Source organism: Aphelocoma coerulescens, chromosome 18 (genome assembly GCF_041296385.1).
Source record: "Aphelocoma coerulescens isolate FSJ_1873_10779 chromosome 18, UR_Acoe_1.0, whole genome shotgun sequence".
Classification (NCBI taxonomy): domain Eukaryota; kingdom Metazoa; phylum Chordata; class Aves; order Passeriformes; family Corvidae; genus Aphelocoma; species Aphelocoma coerulescens.
In genome coordinates, this window is record NC_091031.1 from 6,611,740 (window position 1) to 6,627,325 (window position 15,586).

Sequence of the window (15,586 nt, forward strand, 5' to 3'; positions counted from 1 at the left end):
AAGTTACAAACTCCCGACTGACAGAATTAGCACAAATCCTCCTCCTCCCTGTGCTGGTTCAGAGGCACCATTTGTGGACGTGGTTTCAAACCTGTGACTGTTGGCACACTTCAAAGCATGCCTGCAGTCTAATTTAGCCTACATCTTAATGTGATTTCATGGAAGTGGAGTGGAGTTAATGTCTGGCTTCCATCAGTCATGTGAGGAGGGGGAGGTGTCGAATGGGGCCATCCTCTCGTGGTTTTCAGGCTGTGCTGTCCAGTTTTACAGATTGCTTTTGGCAGTGGGCATTAGCACAGGAGTAAACAGGTAATTTCTGAGATGATTAATGTTACAAAGTAAGACATGAATTCTGGGTTTATCTACTTTATATCATCATGTTGCTGCTTAAGGCTATTGATAGATTGGAAATAAAATTGCAGTTGGGGTTATGTAAATTAACTCTAGCAGTGACAGCAAAATACCTGGCTGTTTTACTGAAAATCAGCAGTCATTTCAGTACCTGCAGACTTTCTTCCATGTACTCTGTAAAATAACTTGCAGAAGTGCCTTGATTCTGTAGAACATAAGCATATGATTTTAATTTTCAAGAATTATTTAAATATGATCAACCTCCAGGCATTTTAGGCAAGAGTTTAACTTTAGGCATGTGCTTAAGCCCACTGCTGTGCCATGTCTGCCCCGAATTCACCCACTGCAAGTCCTAAACTTGACCTCACTCTCCACAGAGTGCAGAGAAGAGGAGCTCCACTGCAAACAGAGGGATGAGGGAGGTGTAAAACTCAGCAAAATAAATAGTCCATCCTGGAGACACTGGAAAAACATCTTGGAAGTGACCACAGGCCTTTGTTGCCTGTTTCCTAGGCACATATGAAAATTAACCATGGATGTGACTTTGTGAGTTGCCAGTGGATGATCTACAACATCCTTTCATAATCCAGTATCTTGTACTGTTAAACGGCTCTGCCTTCACCGTCCTCAGACATCTATCAGCATGTTGGACCTTCCTGGGTCTGAGCACTTGCTTTCACACTCTGAATGTCAATTTTATGCAAGATTGGAATATTCTGTTAAAAAACTGCCACTGCGCTTCTGTACTACGCAAACAATCGTTTTCCCAGAATATCATTGAAGTCCAAGGGGAAAAATAAATTACATTAAATAATCCTTATTTACTGCTGACTGTGGGATACAATTCGTCTGTAATGCACTAATTGGCTACATTTTGTGCTTTGCAAAACAAAATGAAACCCAAACAAAACAAAACAAAAAAAAGAGAAGGGATTAAATATATATATTTTTTAGGTTAAAATATTCATAAAAACCAACTTTATCTCAGAAATATTCTGAGATACATAAAATAGAAGAAAATTAAATGAGTCTTTAGTCACAAAATGTACTACATCCCGCAATGCTAGATTCAATTAATTTAATAAAATATAATATACATATAGATTCTGCACATTGTATTGCTTTTACCTAAGCAGAACATATGCTTAAGTAAGCGTGATATAGGTTAACCACTCTTTTAACCAGCTGGTTCTTTAATCTTTCTTTGGAAATTTTTTACCCAGTGCCATTTTGGAGTACAGAGTTTTTTTAAATTTTTTTTTTTCTTCTATTACATGAAGGGAAGAAAACATTTGGCACCAACAGAAAAGTAACTCAGGGGTCCATTTCCGTTTGATCAAAGGAAAAGCTAGGAAGTGTCAACAAGTCTTTCTTTGGGGTAGGAGATGTTGACATACTGTCTGGAAGCAGAGAATCCCCTATATCCATTGAATCCTTGGACTCACAGGATGGAGCACGCCTCCTCAAGCAAACGTCTCCACTGGCAGGTGAGATGCTGTGAGGTCCCCTAGGTACCAAACTCTGCCCGTCAGGTGGATCTATAGATATACAGGGAGGGCTCAGTTTCTTCTTCTGCCGCGTTCCTTGCAAGCCTTCCATTTCACTGACCACCTGACTTATAAAGCCAGAGGAGCTGGACGTGGAATGGTGCTGAGGGCTGTTTTCCATGGAACAAATCTCTATTGAATGTCTCCTTTGATCATCTAACCAAGAGGGCGGTTTTTTTAGCAGACCCTGGGTGTCTACACTGTGGTATTTCTTCAGGTCCTTCAGTGTCACGTTGCCGGTATTGCCCACGTTCCTCTTAGGAGTGAGAGGCTGACCCTCTGAACAGGCACTCGAGGCTGTGCAAGTTTCTGAAGTGAAAGGCTCCGAGGAGCTGTTTATTTCAGATACTTCTTGGTCCATTGAGTCTTCAGGGGTCTCCTGATATGAGTCTGCACAAGCACAGGATGCTGGTGCCTGCTTTGAAATATTATACTGATTGTGGGAATGCTGCTGCGTATGGACGCTCGCCCGACTCCAGGCAGCCAACTCATTCGCTTCTGAGGGCGTCAGAGCCACTGGTGACTCCTCCTTGGGCCCAGTGGGGACATTTGGGTCAGAGAGCTCACTCACCTCGGTGTGGAGATTCTCCTTGCTATCCAGAGAGTCATTCCTTATAGCCATCTGTATTGGAGCGCAGAGGGGTTGGGGAGGAGAGGAGTTGCCAGGTGAGAGAGACAGACCAAACAAAGGTTAGTACAGGCAAGGCACAGCATTTACAGGACACTCAGCTCTGCTGAGATCCCTCAGCACAGACCCACTGACTCCTGTAACAACCTGTGTTGTGGGTTCTACCACTTCCCATCGTCAAGGACCTGTGGGTTTGTCCCTGTGTGACATCCCTTCACTCTTCCTAAATGGTTGACCTTTAGCTTTCTTCTCTAAGTATGGAGAGCTGCAAAACCAGAATGCCCCCACCCAAACTTAGTCATGTTCTTGTTATGCAAAGGATGAAGGTCTACAGCAAAGCCTTCAATAATTTCAGCAACCCAGGTGTGAGCAGGAAAGAAAGATGTGCAAGTGAGCCTGTGCATTCCCTTCTCCAGCTCAGGTGATGCTGAGGGCCTGGAACAGGATCCCCAGAGGCAGCAATACCAGAGCAACCCTGCTGTGTGCCAGTATCAAGGCAACAGCCTGTCCCTGGCTTTGGTCCCCTGGCTGGAGCCGTGACTCTGCACCATCTTACGGCAGGAGCTGGAAATGCTGGAGTCCAAAGCTGGACTAATAATAAACTGTAATTATTTCAATTCATTCTGATGCTTAAGTTCAGGCTTCCTAAGGCACATTTTGCCTTGGCTGTCTGGAGCCTTATGCAGTATCAGTGCCTGCTGGCAGAGGGAACGTTGGGCATGTTTTGAAGGCTTTGCCTTTTCACTGCACTGCGTTCCTTGTCAAAAGGCTTTATAAATCAGCCATGTTAACTGGCCCTTAAAGGCCAAGTCTCTGTTTGAGAAGACTCTTAAATGATCTTAAAGATAAAAATCTTCACAGGAAAATTTGGAGGAAATGCATACAGCTGGTCCCAGTCCTTTAGAAAAGTGTAAGGAGATGAAATGATGAAATTCCTCATGCTAAGGAATACTTTTGTGACAAATCACCCCAAAATGATCATACACTTTATACAAATATTGTCCCGCAAGGATCGTTTGTGCCAAATGATCTCTATTCAGCAGAGCTCTCGTCAGCTGCAGTGAGTCCATGTGTGCACAGAAACACCAGAGTCTATTGCAGCATCTGCACATTGCTCTCCCGTTGTCAACGGGGACAGCTCAGAGAATATTTAATATGGCAAACAATTTAATCCAGTGCTGGTGAATCCTTTCTAGTTAAAATTTCACAGCATAACACTGGCAACTAATCAGTCAGGAGTGAAGTTATGCTGATCTCCTCAGCACCAGTAGTTTTAGTGAGTGTTTGGGAGAAGAAATCATGTTCATATCCTGAAAAGAGACACAGACCACACGGAAGTCGAATACAGAAGCAAAAAGTAATTGTTGTCATTACTTTTGCTTGCACACCAACCTGTGTTGCACACCACGACAGTATTAGTCACCACCAGCTCTTTCTTTGCCTATGATACAGGCATCTGTGGTTGTTGTTAGTAGTAACTGTACAAATGTTTTACTGGTTTGTTTGAAAATAAAAGCACCCTCTGCCATCCCAGAAGGGGTGTACACCTGTAGCAGCCACAGCTTGGTGTGGGCTACACCTTGGATACACAGTCCTGGAACTACAGAATCAATATAGGTTTAATTTCAGGTAGAATTCCTCTGGAGAAAAGCCTTTGTGCCATGCACTGCCGAGGAGCGCAATCCTCAGCAGGAATGTTCTCCCAAAGCATCCGATCCACTCGTCTTCCTCTGCGAGTGCATTGCTAATTGTCAAACATTCCGGAGTCTAAACTGGACGTTACTGTGGGGGCTGTGCTCGCTCTCCAGCAGTCTGGAGGGAAAGGGAGGTTAAACACACATGTTTTAATGCTCAGGGAAAGTGCAAGGACCAGGTATGTGGTGGACAAGGTTTATCTATTATAGATTCAGGAGAGGAGAGGGAAGGGAAAGAACAGAAAAGAAAAAGAAAAGAAAACAAATCAGAATTGCATGCAGTATATGTAATGATAAGGAGAAATGGGTACTGAAAACCAAACTGCTTTGCCTGTTTGGGCTATTTGATGTGCTAGTGAGAAATTAGTGGTAGCAATAAAAAGGAGCAAAGCAGAAAGCACCTGAGCAAGCAGAAGTGCTGGGGCTGTAAAGGGAATTTTGCCTCTTAAAAGGACTAAGTTTCCCAGTGTCTGGCCATCTAGACTGCAATTAGCAGTAACAGAGATACCACCAGAACAACCTCACTGCTCCCATTAGCCAGCCTGGGAGCTCCTTGTTGCTCAGGAGCCTACCCAAGGCAACCCCTCATGGGTTTGCCCACGGACTGTGTCTGCTCACTGCCACAAAGCTCTTTGCTCTCTGTCACTCCAAGGGCATGTTCATGTCACTGCATGAGCAGGGAGGGCAATAAATTGACTTAAACGTATGAAAAGGTCTAGAAAAAGAAGCCGTCAAAGATATGAACAAAATTAGACTGGAGAAGATGGCTAACATGGTAATTTATTCCGGGTAGATTGCTTCAAAAGGATGGGTCTGTTATTCATTAGAAAGCAAGAGAGAGTGGCTATGAACTGGAATCATGACATCAATTAGTTTCCCCATTAATGGTGATTGGGGTAGCTGGCCAGCCCTGTGTGAATGAATACATGCAAGGAATTTCTTATGTCAATTTAGTATTACAGACTAATGTAATTGTTAACCTTGGTACTTCACATCCATTTTTAGAGCTTAATGAGTCAACTGTCTAATTTGTCAATGTTGATTAAAAGATGAAAGAAATGGGAATACTTTCATTCAAAAGCAAAGAAATTGCTTTTGAAAAAATAGAACTGATCCCCTTTGTGTATGTAAAATCAGGCATGGAAATACTGAAGAAAGCAGAGTTTTTGAATCAGATGTGCTTCTGGTCCTGGTCCAGCTGCACAATCATTGAAATATGCTTAAAAATGTGAGAGTGAAGCACAAGTTTAAGTATTTTACTAAAAAAAGATAAGTCTAAACTTATGTTTCCAATCAACCAGACTGGAATCTTTGATTAGATCTCTTAGATCTTTGATTGAATCAGGATTTAAATCAATGCCAGTCAAAAACCAGAGATAAAACCAGTTTCAAAATAAAATGAGTTCTGCTTTGCATATACTAAAACTTTTTAGAGCTCACAGCTGATGGAAAAAGATTTTAGTTTTCAATTCTCACTGTAAAACCAGTATGCTTCCCATGACGGTTTTGCATACGAGATAACCAATTTCCATGAAACACTTCTCCTCTTTTGGGAAACCAGAGGAGTCAGAGGAGGGGTGGCCTGGGATGGAGCCTGCAATCCCTGTGTCCTTTCAAGCACCGAAAAAATCACAGCAGTTAAGAATTAGTTCCTCAACCCCAACGAGCCCCTAGGGAGCATTTGGCTGCATTTATGAGGAGGATTAAAAAAAATAAAGTGCTAACAATGTGGAGAACATTTAGGCATGTTGCCAAAGGACATGATACTCATCACGCACATTCTTTGGAGTCTCCTGGATGGCTTTCAGATCAAAAACTATCAACCTTTTTGTTATTTCTGTAGGAGAATTACAGTTCTCTGGAGGTTTCTCTGTGAATCCCTCCTTGAATTTAAAGCATGGTTAACCAGGAAATGCATCAATATAAAAGCTCAGCGGATTTATGATCATAACTCTGCTTACCTGTCTGCGGAGCAGCCTTTCAGCAGAAGGGGAGTGCACCTGCTGGGAGACCTGGGGCTTGCTCTCCCCCACCAAATGGTCGTGAGCTCTTACATGGTGGAAATGGTCCTTTGGGATTTGCAGGAGAGAGCTGGTGTCTGCTGGCTGCGACTGCACTGACGCTTTTGAACCTTGAGAGGGGGAGAAGAGGCAGAAATGGGACATGTTCATCCAAGAGTTGTGTCCCAACCTCAGTGACCTCCCAGGGAAAACTGCTGTGCTGCACCTTGGATCGTACAGGCACAGCAAAACCACTGAATTCAGCAACTGGCTCTGCACAACTGGGAAAAAACTCCCATCTACTAATAAATTACTCCAGCATTGTCTATTATTTCATTTTTCTTGGCATTTTCCCCTGATACAACTGGGACTAGCTCCTGTTGAGGACAGAAGACTAGGAACTACAAGTTCATCTGAACTGGCAATTCCTGCATCCCTGCTTTTGGGCCAATAACTTTGCAGGCAGCCTCACCTCTAAGCACCACAAGCATCTGACTTTGAAAGGCTCTAGAAGGTGTCTCCATGCCTGAGCCTGCACAGAGACCAACTGCTGGGAGCTCCAAACCAGCAGGCACATGGAAATGGAAATGAAGCGAAAGGGAACAGCACCTGGCAGCTCTCAAGGCTGGTTTTACAAAGCCTCCCAGGAGAAGGAAACACATACTCTCCAGCCTCTTCCTGACCCTTTGTGGTTGCTGGCTACTTCTTCTAAAAGGTTTGAAACTCTGCGTGCTCCCCCCACACACAGGCTCAACGTTTTTCAAAACAATTCATTTAACCTGGACTGCATCCCAGAGAATCTCATTTGTCCTGGAATCTTTCCCAGAACAACAGCCCCATTACTAAGGAGTATTCAAACAAATACCTCCTGCAAGCGCCAGTGTTTCTGACAACAAAACCTTCTCAGCTTGAAATATTATGGCTTGGTTGTGGTGATTTATTAGAGGCGCCTGGCACCTCTTGCTGTCTTCACTGCACTCTATAATATTACAAACTGTAAACAGGTGGGGTGACGTCCTCCACCCTGAAAAGCAGTGACATTGTAGGTAGAAGAGGACAGTGATATGTCAGAATTTGGGCATCTTACCCACCTCCCAGCACTCTGGCCTGCTTAAGATGATTGGAATTTCACCAGCAGGAGAAAAACACAAGAGGTTTAATTGCCTAATGTGGTTATAAGACATCAGCTTTACCTCTCCGAAGTACTTCTGCTACACCTCAGTGGAACTGTTTTTCCTGTGGATTTATGAGGGTGCAATGCCTGTCCCCAGAAAGCCAGGGCTGTCAGATAGGGCTACTCAGCTTCTCCAAATGGAAACTGGGAAGTGAAGTCTTGAAAAAGGAGGGACTCAGAAATCACCCAGTCCCTTGTTGACATCGTTTTTGTTCAAGACAGTGCAAATACATCCCAATTAAGGGTCAACAATGAAGCACTGGAAATTCTCACTGTAGCAAGCATGATTCTTTTTGTGTGGTCAGGAACTTCTTGACTGCTACAGAGACCCATAAATTCTGGCTCAGCTGAAGCTAATGGGAGATTTGCTATTGATTTCAATGGGATTTTAGCTGCACCATTAGCATTATGTGCAAACAGGTTCTTCAAATCACCACTCTTGACCTTGAAAATTGTGTATTGTGGCAGAGATTTCTCACAACACCACATTCATCTTCCTCCCTTGTGCCCACATCTTTTTTTATTTGCTTCTGTTCAACAGTCACTATTCATCCCAATTCTTATTACTATGCAAATTTCAACATCTTATTTCTAATCTGTTCAAATCTCCTACCATTCTGAACAGTGCTGAAATTATGTTCTGCTTAGAGGCTTTCAAATGGCAATGCTTGTAAAAACTTCCCTGTCTTATTGGTGACAAATGTCTAAAATGATGGCATGTACAGACAAATTAAAGGTGGCTCCATTCACTTCCCAGCCCCAGATAACCCCTGGCAGGCAGAGGAACTGGGGGCACAGGGACAAGCCCTGGCAGGCAGCTGCAAGGGCAGGGACAGAGGTGCAGGCAGGGAGAGCCCTCCCTGTACCTAAGAATATCTCTGAATTTAGCTCCAAGACATATATCCCAACCATGCACACTGGGAAGAACAATTCCACACTCTCTCATTTTCCTGTTCATCTCACACTGAGACGTCTCTCAATTCAGCACATTTATGTTCATTTTACAGGCATTTAGAGACACCATCTTCCCATCTTTCATAGATGTTCCCAGACAGAGCTTCTGAAACCTGCCAGAACAGGTACTGCTGCAAAAAACAGACAGGAGGAAATATTTCTCTACTGGGATTTCTCCTCTGGGCCTGGTGGGATGGATAGAGCACAAGCTGTAGGGACTGTAACCTTAGGGAACCAGGCAGGGGGACAATCAGAGTTGAGCCAGGCCACTGTGACATTGCCAAAAGATTATGACAAAAGGATTTATCTTAAACAGGCTCTGTAAATTGTGGAGGGGCTTTGCAAATTGTGGAGGGGCTTTTCACAGCCATTCCACAAGGTCTAGACACACAGCTGGAAACTAGTGGCAATTTCCCCCCTTCTACCGAAGAGCTTGGTGTCCTGGGTCACAGTGTATTCTATTACCATCCTCATGAGCTGTTGAAACCAGGTGGGGCAGTGTTTCCTTGCCTCCTCCCCCAGACTATCTTGCTGTTAATGGCCCATCATTGTCCTGCCCCATGACTCAGAGATAACTCCCTCCGGACTATCTCCTGTTAATGAGCCTAATCAACACTTGGCCTCATGACTCATTACCCCATTGTGAGATGCTCCACCCAGAGGGAGGAACCAAGCATTCCGTCCTGGATATAATCTGAGATGCTGAACATCAGAGACAACCTTTCCACTGGATTTCCAGAGGACAGGAGCTACACAGCCACCACTGGACCTTCTGAGGAGGAGCAGACCCTCTTTCTACAGGATCACCACTTCAGAGGACTGCAGCCATTGTTCTACCAGACTGCTACCACCACCCTGACTAACAGGGTGCCAGATTGTATCTTGACTCTGTCAGTTTGAAACAGCGTTTTCTTTTAGTTTTTCCCTTTTCTTTAATTTCCCTATTAAATTGTTATTCTGACTTGGTATCTCCCACTAGTTTGTTTTCAAACTAGTACACTTGGAAAACCACAACTCTTGCTCTATTGGAAAATCCTACTCTTTTCCCAGCTGAGAGAGGTGTACCTGACTGGGACTTGTGATGTGCCGGCTTCCTGTCGCCCAGGGAGGCAGGGCAGGGGCTGGAGTAGGGAGGCTGGAACATGTAGCTGTCATTTGGCAAGGAGTGCGTGCGTCCCACTGAGGGCTTCCTCACGCTCAGCAGGTCCTTGCTGGGGGACAGGGTCAGCGTGTCGTCCTTGGAGTGGAGATCAGCCTGAGGGGAAGAAAAATGTGAGGAAGGCAGGAGTGGAAAGGTGGGAAAGAGGAGAAGTGCCCAGAAACGCGAGCGACAGCCATTGCAACCAGGATGGCACGATGGGCATGCACAGGGTGCACGAATGGATCTACCAGGGAGCCATCCCCCTCCGTCGGGGTTGTCAATAAACTCTCACACAATGGACCACAGAAACAGAGGAAGCCACACCGTAGGAATAAACCATGACTATTTCAGGGATATGCAAAGAAGGCATCATGCCTCAAGGCCAGCAAAGGTCACATGCTTGGCAGAACTTTGACCCTCTGCTCCCTAGGTGCCCTCAACAGCAAGGCAGGCTTTTGCAAAGGTGAGTAGTTTCCTCCTCTGACAATGAAAGAAAGAAAACCAAACAAAAAACCCCAACCCAAATGCAAAAACTAGTTTATCAAAAATATTTTCTGTTCTGGCTCACAGCACAATTTTATTGGATTTTCTTCTCACAAAATGAATAGCTAAACCTACTTTATTGAAAAGGATATCTAAAGCTCTACTGCTTCAGGGTGAAAGTCACTCTGTAATTAGAAGGGATCTAATGCAAGCGAGGGCTATTGTATATAGGTTCACTGTGGAATTTTTACAGCCAAAGAGACTCTTGGAATGGGCAGCCCCAGAGGCAATATTGAGTGGATTCAGGTCTGATTTCATAAGAAAATATCTCCATCCCAGAAATGTTCTTGGGTGTTATTGTCCTGGAGAGTATTAGCAAAAACTGAAGCAAAGTCATCTTCCCACTGTATTTCTAATGAAACAATTATTTAATCATTAAAATGTCCCACGTGAAATACACAGGAATAAGTTTGTGCCACTGTAGTCTAATACAGTATTTGGCTGATCATTTTTGGAAAACTTCAGGTCTTATTTTCTGACAAATTTTCCCTTCACTCCGTGCATTACAGGTTTTCTGGAATCAACCCAGATTTTTTTTTAATCCCAATTTTATCCTTCAATCGTAAAAACAAAATTTCACTACGGCATTCGTTTGCACAAGAAACATGATGAGATTAAAAGGAATTTGCAAAAACGAAAAAAAAAAGAGGAAAAAAAGAAGAAAAGACAGGGAATAGGAAAAAAAAAAAAGACCATTGTTGCAAATTTAATGAACAAAACAGGTCTGCACTGCCACGCAGCATTTTTTTCAGTCCTTGGGGAACTGCTGATTTGGATAGAGCTTAGATACAGCCTAGATAAGGGAGACTGCAGTCTCCTGATACAGCCTGGGGAAGCAGAGCCGAACCAGTGCTGGTAAAGCCGAGAGTTTGGATTTGGGAACCTCTCTGTCCTTCCCTGCCTTCCCCTTCTGCCCAGTTCATGCTGTTTAGCCATCATACTACTGAGCTTTAAGCAGAAAAGGTGCCCTGAAACCTGAGATCTCAAACTCAGACCCATTTGGATCTGAACACGAGAATTTGGATTCAAGATCCCATCCAAATCCAACCTTCAGTGAACCTTTAGGTTCATTGACAGGATCCAATACCACAGAGGGCTCGTTTCCACTTTTGGATCATCTTGGCGGAAATCTCATGAGTGAAATTCATGACAACCATTGCAAATGGCTGCAAAATGATCTTCCCAGGCCAGCCCACAGAGCAGTGGGAGCACATGATTTTTTGGTTCAGTGGTACTTTTGAAAAACATGTTGTTTTGGCTTGACTGAAAATCAAATCCAAGTTTTCCTTGAACAACAAGAAGAAAAAAAAAAAAAAGAAAAAAAAAAGAAAAAATCCCAATCCAAATCTATTTTGAGTAAAACAAAATATTGGGAGATATTTTTCAACTAAAGCCACATCTAAATGAAGTGTAAAAACATTGCATTTAGAAGAGATTTCAATGAAAACTTGCAGTTTTTCAGGAGTTTGGGCAACTGTTGTGACCAAACACTTTTTTGGTAGTGATAAAAATTCACAAAATCCTTTGTTCAACACAGTTTTGCTTTCTTTGGAGAGGGGAGACAAACCATCTTTCCTGGCTATACCCTTGAGACTTTGCAATGCTGTCAAACAAGGTTGTCTAATCTGATTCCAAACTAGGAGGGTTTCTCCTCTGTCCAACTCTCCATACTAATTTTGAAACAAAAGGCCTCGTACAAGAAGTTAAATGGAGTTTACAAAATCTTTTGCACAGGATGCCATGAAGCATGATGGGAAATATTGTCACGGTTTAAGAGATGTTTCTCAAATAAGTGCTAATTAGGATGACAGTCAGCTAATATGGCAGAAAATTTATGAACAACACAAACATCCAAAGGCAGGTACATGAACAACAACAAAGAAAACAAGAATGATCTAAAAATGTTGGGGAAGGAGTTATGTCTGTTGTACAGCAGAAAAAAAGCACTTGACTGCTACACAGCTAAAAATGTCTAATGTTTCAAAGAGGACATGGTTAAGGCAGGGTTCAAAATACTGGTTATGTCGGTCAAAATGACACTGAATAGTCAAAAAAATTTTTTTTTCCAGCATGGTGACTGCTAGAAAGAATTTTTCAAAACAAGTATCATCTCAGAGAGATCCCCATTTGTTATTTGTAAAGTAAACAGTCTGGCACCAATCATGCAAAAAGCCTTGTGGTGCCTGTGTTCGTAATGACAAAAATCCACTCCAAACTGAGGGCTTGGGCCTGACCCCTCAGCAGAGGACACGAGCCATTAGCTCATGGGTGTCTCTTCACACAGCGTCACTGATTTGTTTCAGATGGGGAGGAAATGTCAACCTTGACACTTTCCAAAGCTTTTTTCTTTACTACCTACTTCACTTGTAGAAAATACATGATTTTTATACATTAGACACCACAAGAAAAACTGAAATAACCACTCGTTCCTCGCAAGGAGCCAAGGTTGTGGACACAAGAGTGACAAAACCCAGGACCTAATGGCATTAAGGACAGTGTCCTGTTCAGGGAAGAGGTTGGTGCTATTTGGGAAGGGGCTGGAACTGGAAATGCCATTAGGCAGGTGCAGAGAGGTGGGAGCAGTATTTAGAACCCTGTAAACATCAGACTACACAGCGACCAGTGTATGTACATTGCTTTCCAGAGCACTAAGTAAGTGTGTGTTAATGTCATCAGGAAAAGAGTCATCCGTCAGAGCTAAGGACCAGGACTTTTCAGAGAGAATATCTGACGTCAGAGACAGAGCCTCCATCTCAGCTAGAGGGATCTAAAGGGAGAGATGATTAAACATAAGAAACCAGGACACAAATCTTTTGGAAAAGAAAATTAACAAAAGGAAAAAAAAAAAAAGTATCATAATCTAAATACTTCCAGACACTAAAGCAATATCACTGCAGTGGGAGAAGCTATATCATGCACATCATTACCGGGGACAGAACATTAAAGAAATTAAATATAACAAAGAAATTAAAAAAGGAGTGGGACATTCATACTTCAGTGCTTACCAGGGACCTGGGAGAGGGTTTAAAACCATACACTAATGCTAGCATTGTATTTTGCTGTTCTCCTGTCTACACGAAGAAGCAAAAGTAACACTACTTTCATACTAGAGAGATTTATCCTCTTGGCTGTGATCAAATACAAGAGGCTTCAAGATCTGATTTCTCTGAAGTTGTTCCCCCCCAGTAACCATGCTGGTTTCTAAGCTAAACTTGTTGAGTCTGCAAAGATTCCCCAAAAACAAAACCATTTTTTCTGATGGGGTATGGAGTGTGCCTTTCCCTGTGCCCCAGGGAGGCTGCAGGGACGCCCTCCCTCAAGAGGCAGGTGGGACCATAATTCACTTCCTCATGTCTAAAAGGACACAGGGAGAAACTTAAAGCTTGATTTTGGCCAGCAAACACCTTCCTAGTGCTTTCAGCTCATTTTGGCTGGCTAAAGAGCCTCCAGTGACACCAATATCTGCCCTACTAAAGCAGCCAACTGCATTTTTCAGCCCCCAAATGCCCCTCAGGCCTGGCCTCAGCTGCCTCCTCTGGCACTGAGAAATCCTGAGCTGGGAATCGGCTCTACACAGCCACACTCCTTCTGTTTTCATGCATCTTGCACAAATGGGGCATCTTGCCCCACTGAAGGCATTCAAACAATTAATAAATGTCTTTATCAAATCATTGATGAAGCTCTCTCCCTAGATACAGAGGTCTTTTTATAAGAAATGTGAAAATGCCACTTCAGATTTTAGAGGAAAAAGAGGGGGGAAAGGGACTGCAGCATCTCCCCCAGAGCAACAGCTCTGCTGCCAGGCACTGTAAGAGGGGGTGTCTGCTCTGCAGCAGGCCCAGTTCTTCCCAAATCCCCTCCCTGGAAACAGTGCTCATGGCACCAGGAATGGCATTTCATCCGGTGACCTCCAGACCTGGCTCACGCTCGCAGGGGCTGCCTGCTCTGGGCAAGTCCCAGGTGCTTCCTTTCCATTTCTCACTGTGCATTTCTTTTGCCGTCCTCTGTGCTTGAAAAGTCTTTCAGCAGCAATAAATCTTCCAAGAGAAAACACAGAGGCCCAGATCTCTTGCATTGAAGTTGTCAAAGGACTGGGTTTTCTCACTCTTAGAAATGGCAGCCGTGGGGTGGAACAAATCCAGCGATGAGTGAGCCTGGAGAGGCTCAAAATTCAGCTGAGATAAGTAAGAGGGTCGGGCTCCTCTCATCTAACCTTGGCTTTGATATCTCCTCTAGCACAGTCATCCGCTGGCAACAGATGAGAGAGGTGATTTGGAGCCCCTGATTTCGTATAAGGCTCCCCAAAAAGGCATCACTGCAGAGGCTGCCAGCCTGAGGACAGGAATCCCTAAGAGGGACCCACCGACAGGAGCCAGGAAAAAGCTGTGCAGGGGCGGGGTGGACACCAGCAGCTCCTGCCCGCTGGAGCTGCCCTGCTGGGAGCTGCTATTAATCAGGTTGCTTTCAGGAAGTCCCAGCACTGCTCTAAATTCCTGACTTGCCTGAGAACATGACAAATGGTGTGAACAGAAAAGCCAAAATGTAAACCAAACATCACCCCCCTTCAGCCTTCCCAAACCCGAAATTGAGTTTGAAGCCGTCAAAACATTTTGTTGGAAACATCCAACTGATTTAGACCAGTTTTAATTATAGAGGGGGGGGGGGGGGGAAGCTTAAATTTTACAAGAAAAAGCCATTGCAAATTGGAATGCTATATTTTTTCATTACAGAAATGTCAAAACAAACCCATTTTTTTTGCTGCAGCAGCACTTTCTGGTGAAAAATGTTGTGACAAAAAATTTTCAACCAGCTTTCACTGAGTTTCCTACTGACCCTCTGCCTTCCCTGCCAAAGCTACTGTCTCTATTCCTCTGGCAATTATTAGAGGCAACCACTTCCTATAGGTTAATAGACTCTGGGATGCAATATGGAGCAATCAGAGGGAGACGTTATCCTGCTATAGAAAGACCTGCAGTAGGATTTCATTTTACCTAAGTTTGTTCCTTTCCTTAAATGAACCATTGAAAGTTGGGTAATTTAGAGTGTCAGTGAGCTCATAAATAAGCACACTGATTTAACAAGAAAACTTCTGCTATTTTTAGCCAGAAAGGGGGGAAAAATAGATCAAGAAATATGGAATTTTCTCAATTCCAATTGCAGGAAAAAATAGGTGTGCTTGAATTATTATTATGGTCACTGCTGTGTTTTAGGGAAAATATTTGCTCTAAAGAATAATGCACTTTAAAAAGTAGGTATTTTATTCTAGGAAGTAAATGAGCTAATTTTAAACAAGCACTGCCTGCTTGAGAAAGCACTGGAGCACACAGTTACTTTTGTGCATCATTAAGGGCTGCTTCCCCTCCTAAATTCACTAGATCAGAGATGAGGGTCTAGTTCACAGTGACCCATTTGCAAGAAGCCTCTTTAGGAAAACTCTTCAAAACTGGATTTTCATGCAGTACAAGTAGGTACAGAACACAAAGATCATTTGATGATCCCCAGCAGCTCAGGCTCTGCTCTGGGAAAACCTCACACTGTGCTGCACGCTCTGCAG

General features: G+C 43.5%; 1 protein-coding gene across 9 annotated transcripts in view; it reads right to left on the reverse strand.

The window, feature by feature from the left end:
• Positions 1-1,387: 1,387 nt before the first annotated feature.
• CACNA1G (calcium voltage-gated channel subunit alpha1 G) overlaps positions 1,388-15,586 on the reverse strand; it is a 142,857-nt gene continuing 128,658 nt past the window's right edge. For all 9 annotated transcript variants that reach the window (XM_069032285.1, XM_069032283.1, XM_069032284.1 and 6 more), the window contains 3 exons: positions 9,414-9,603; positions 6,182-6,351; positions 1,388-2,520 (listed from right to left, as the gene is read on the reverse strand). In XM_069032285.1, the coding sequence (XP_068888386.1) occupies positions 1,666-2,520; positions 6,182-6,351; positions 9,414-9,603 (1,215 nt within the window). In that variant the 3' untranslated portion in view covers positions 1,388-1,665. The remainder of the gene's footprint in view (positions 2,521-6,181; positions 6,352-9,413; positions 9,604-15,586) is intronic.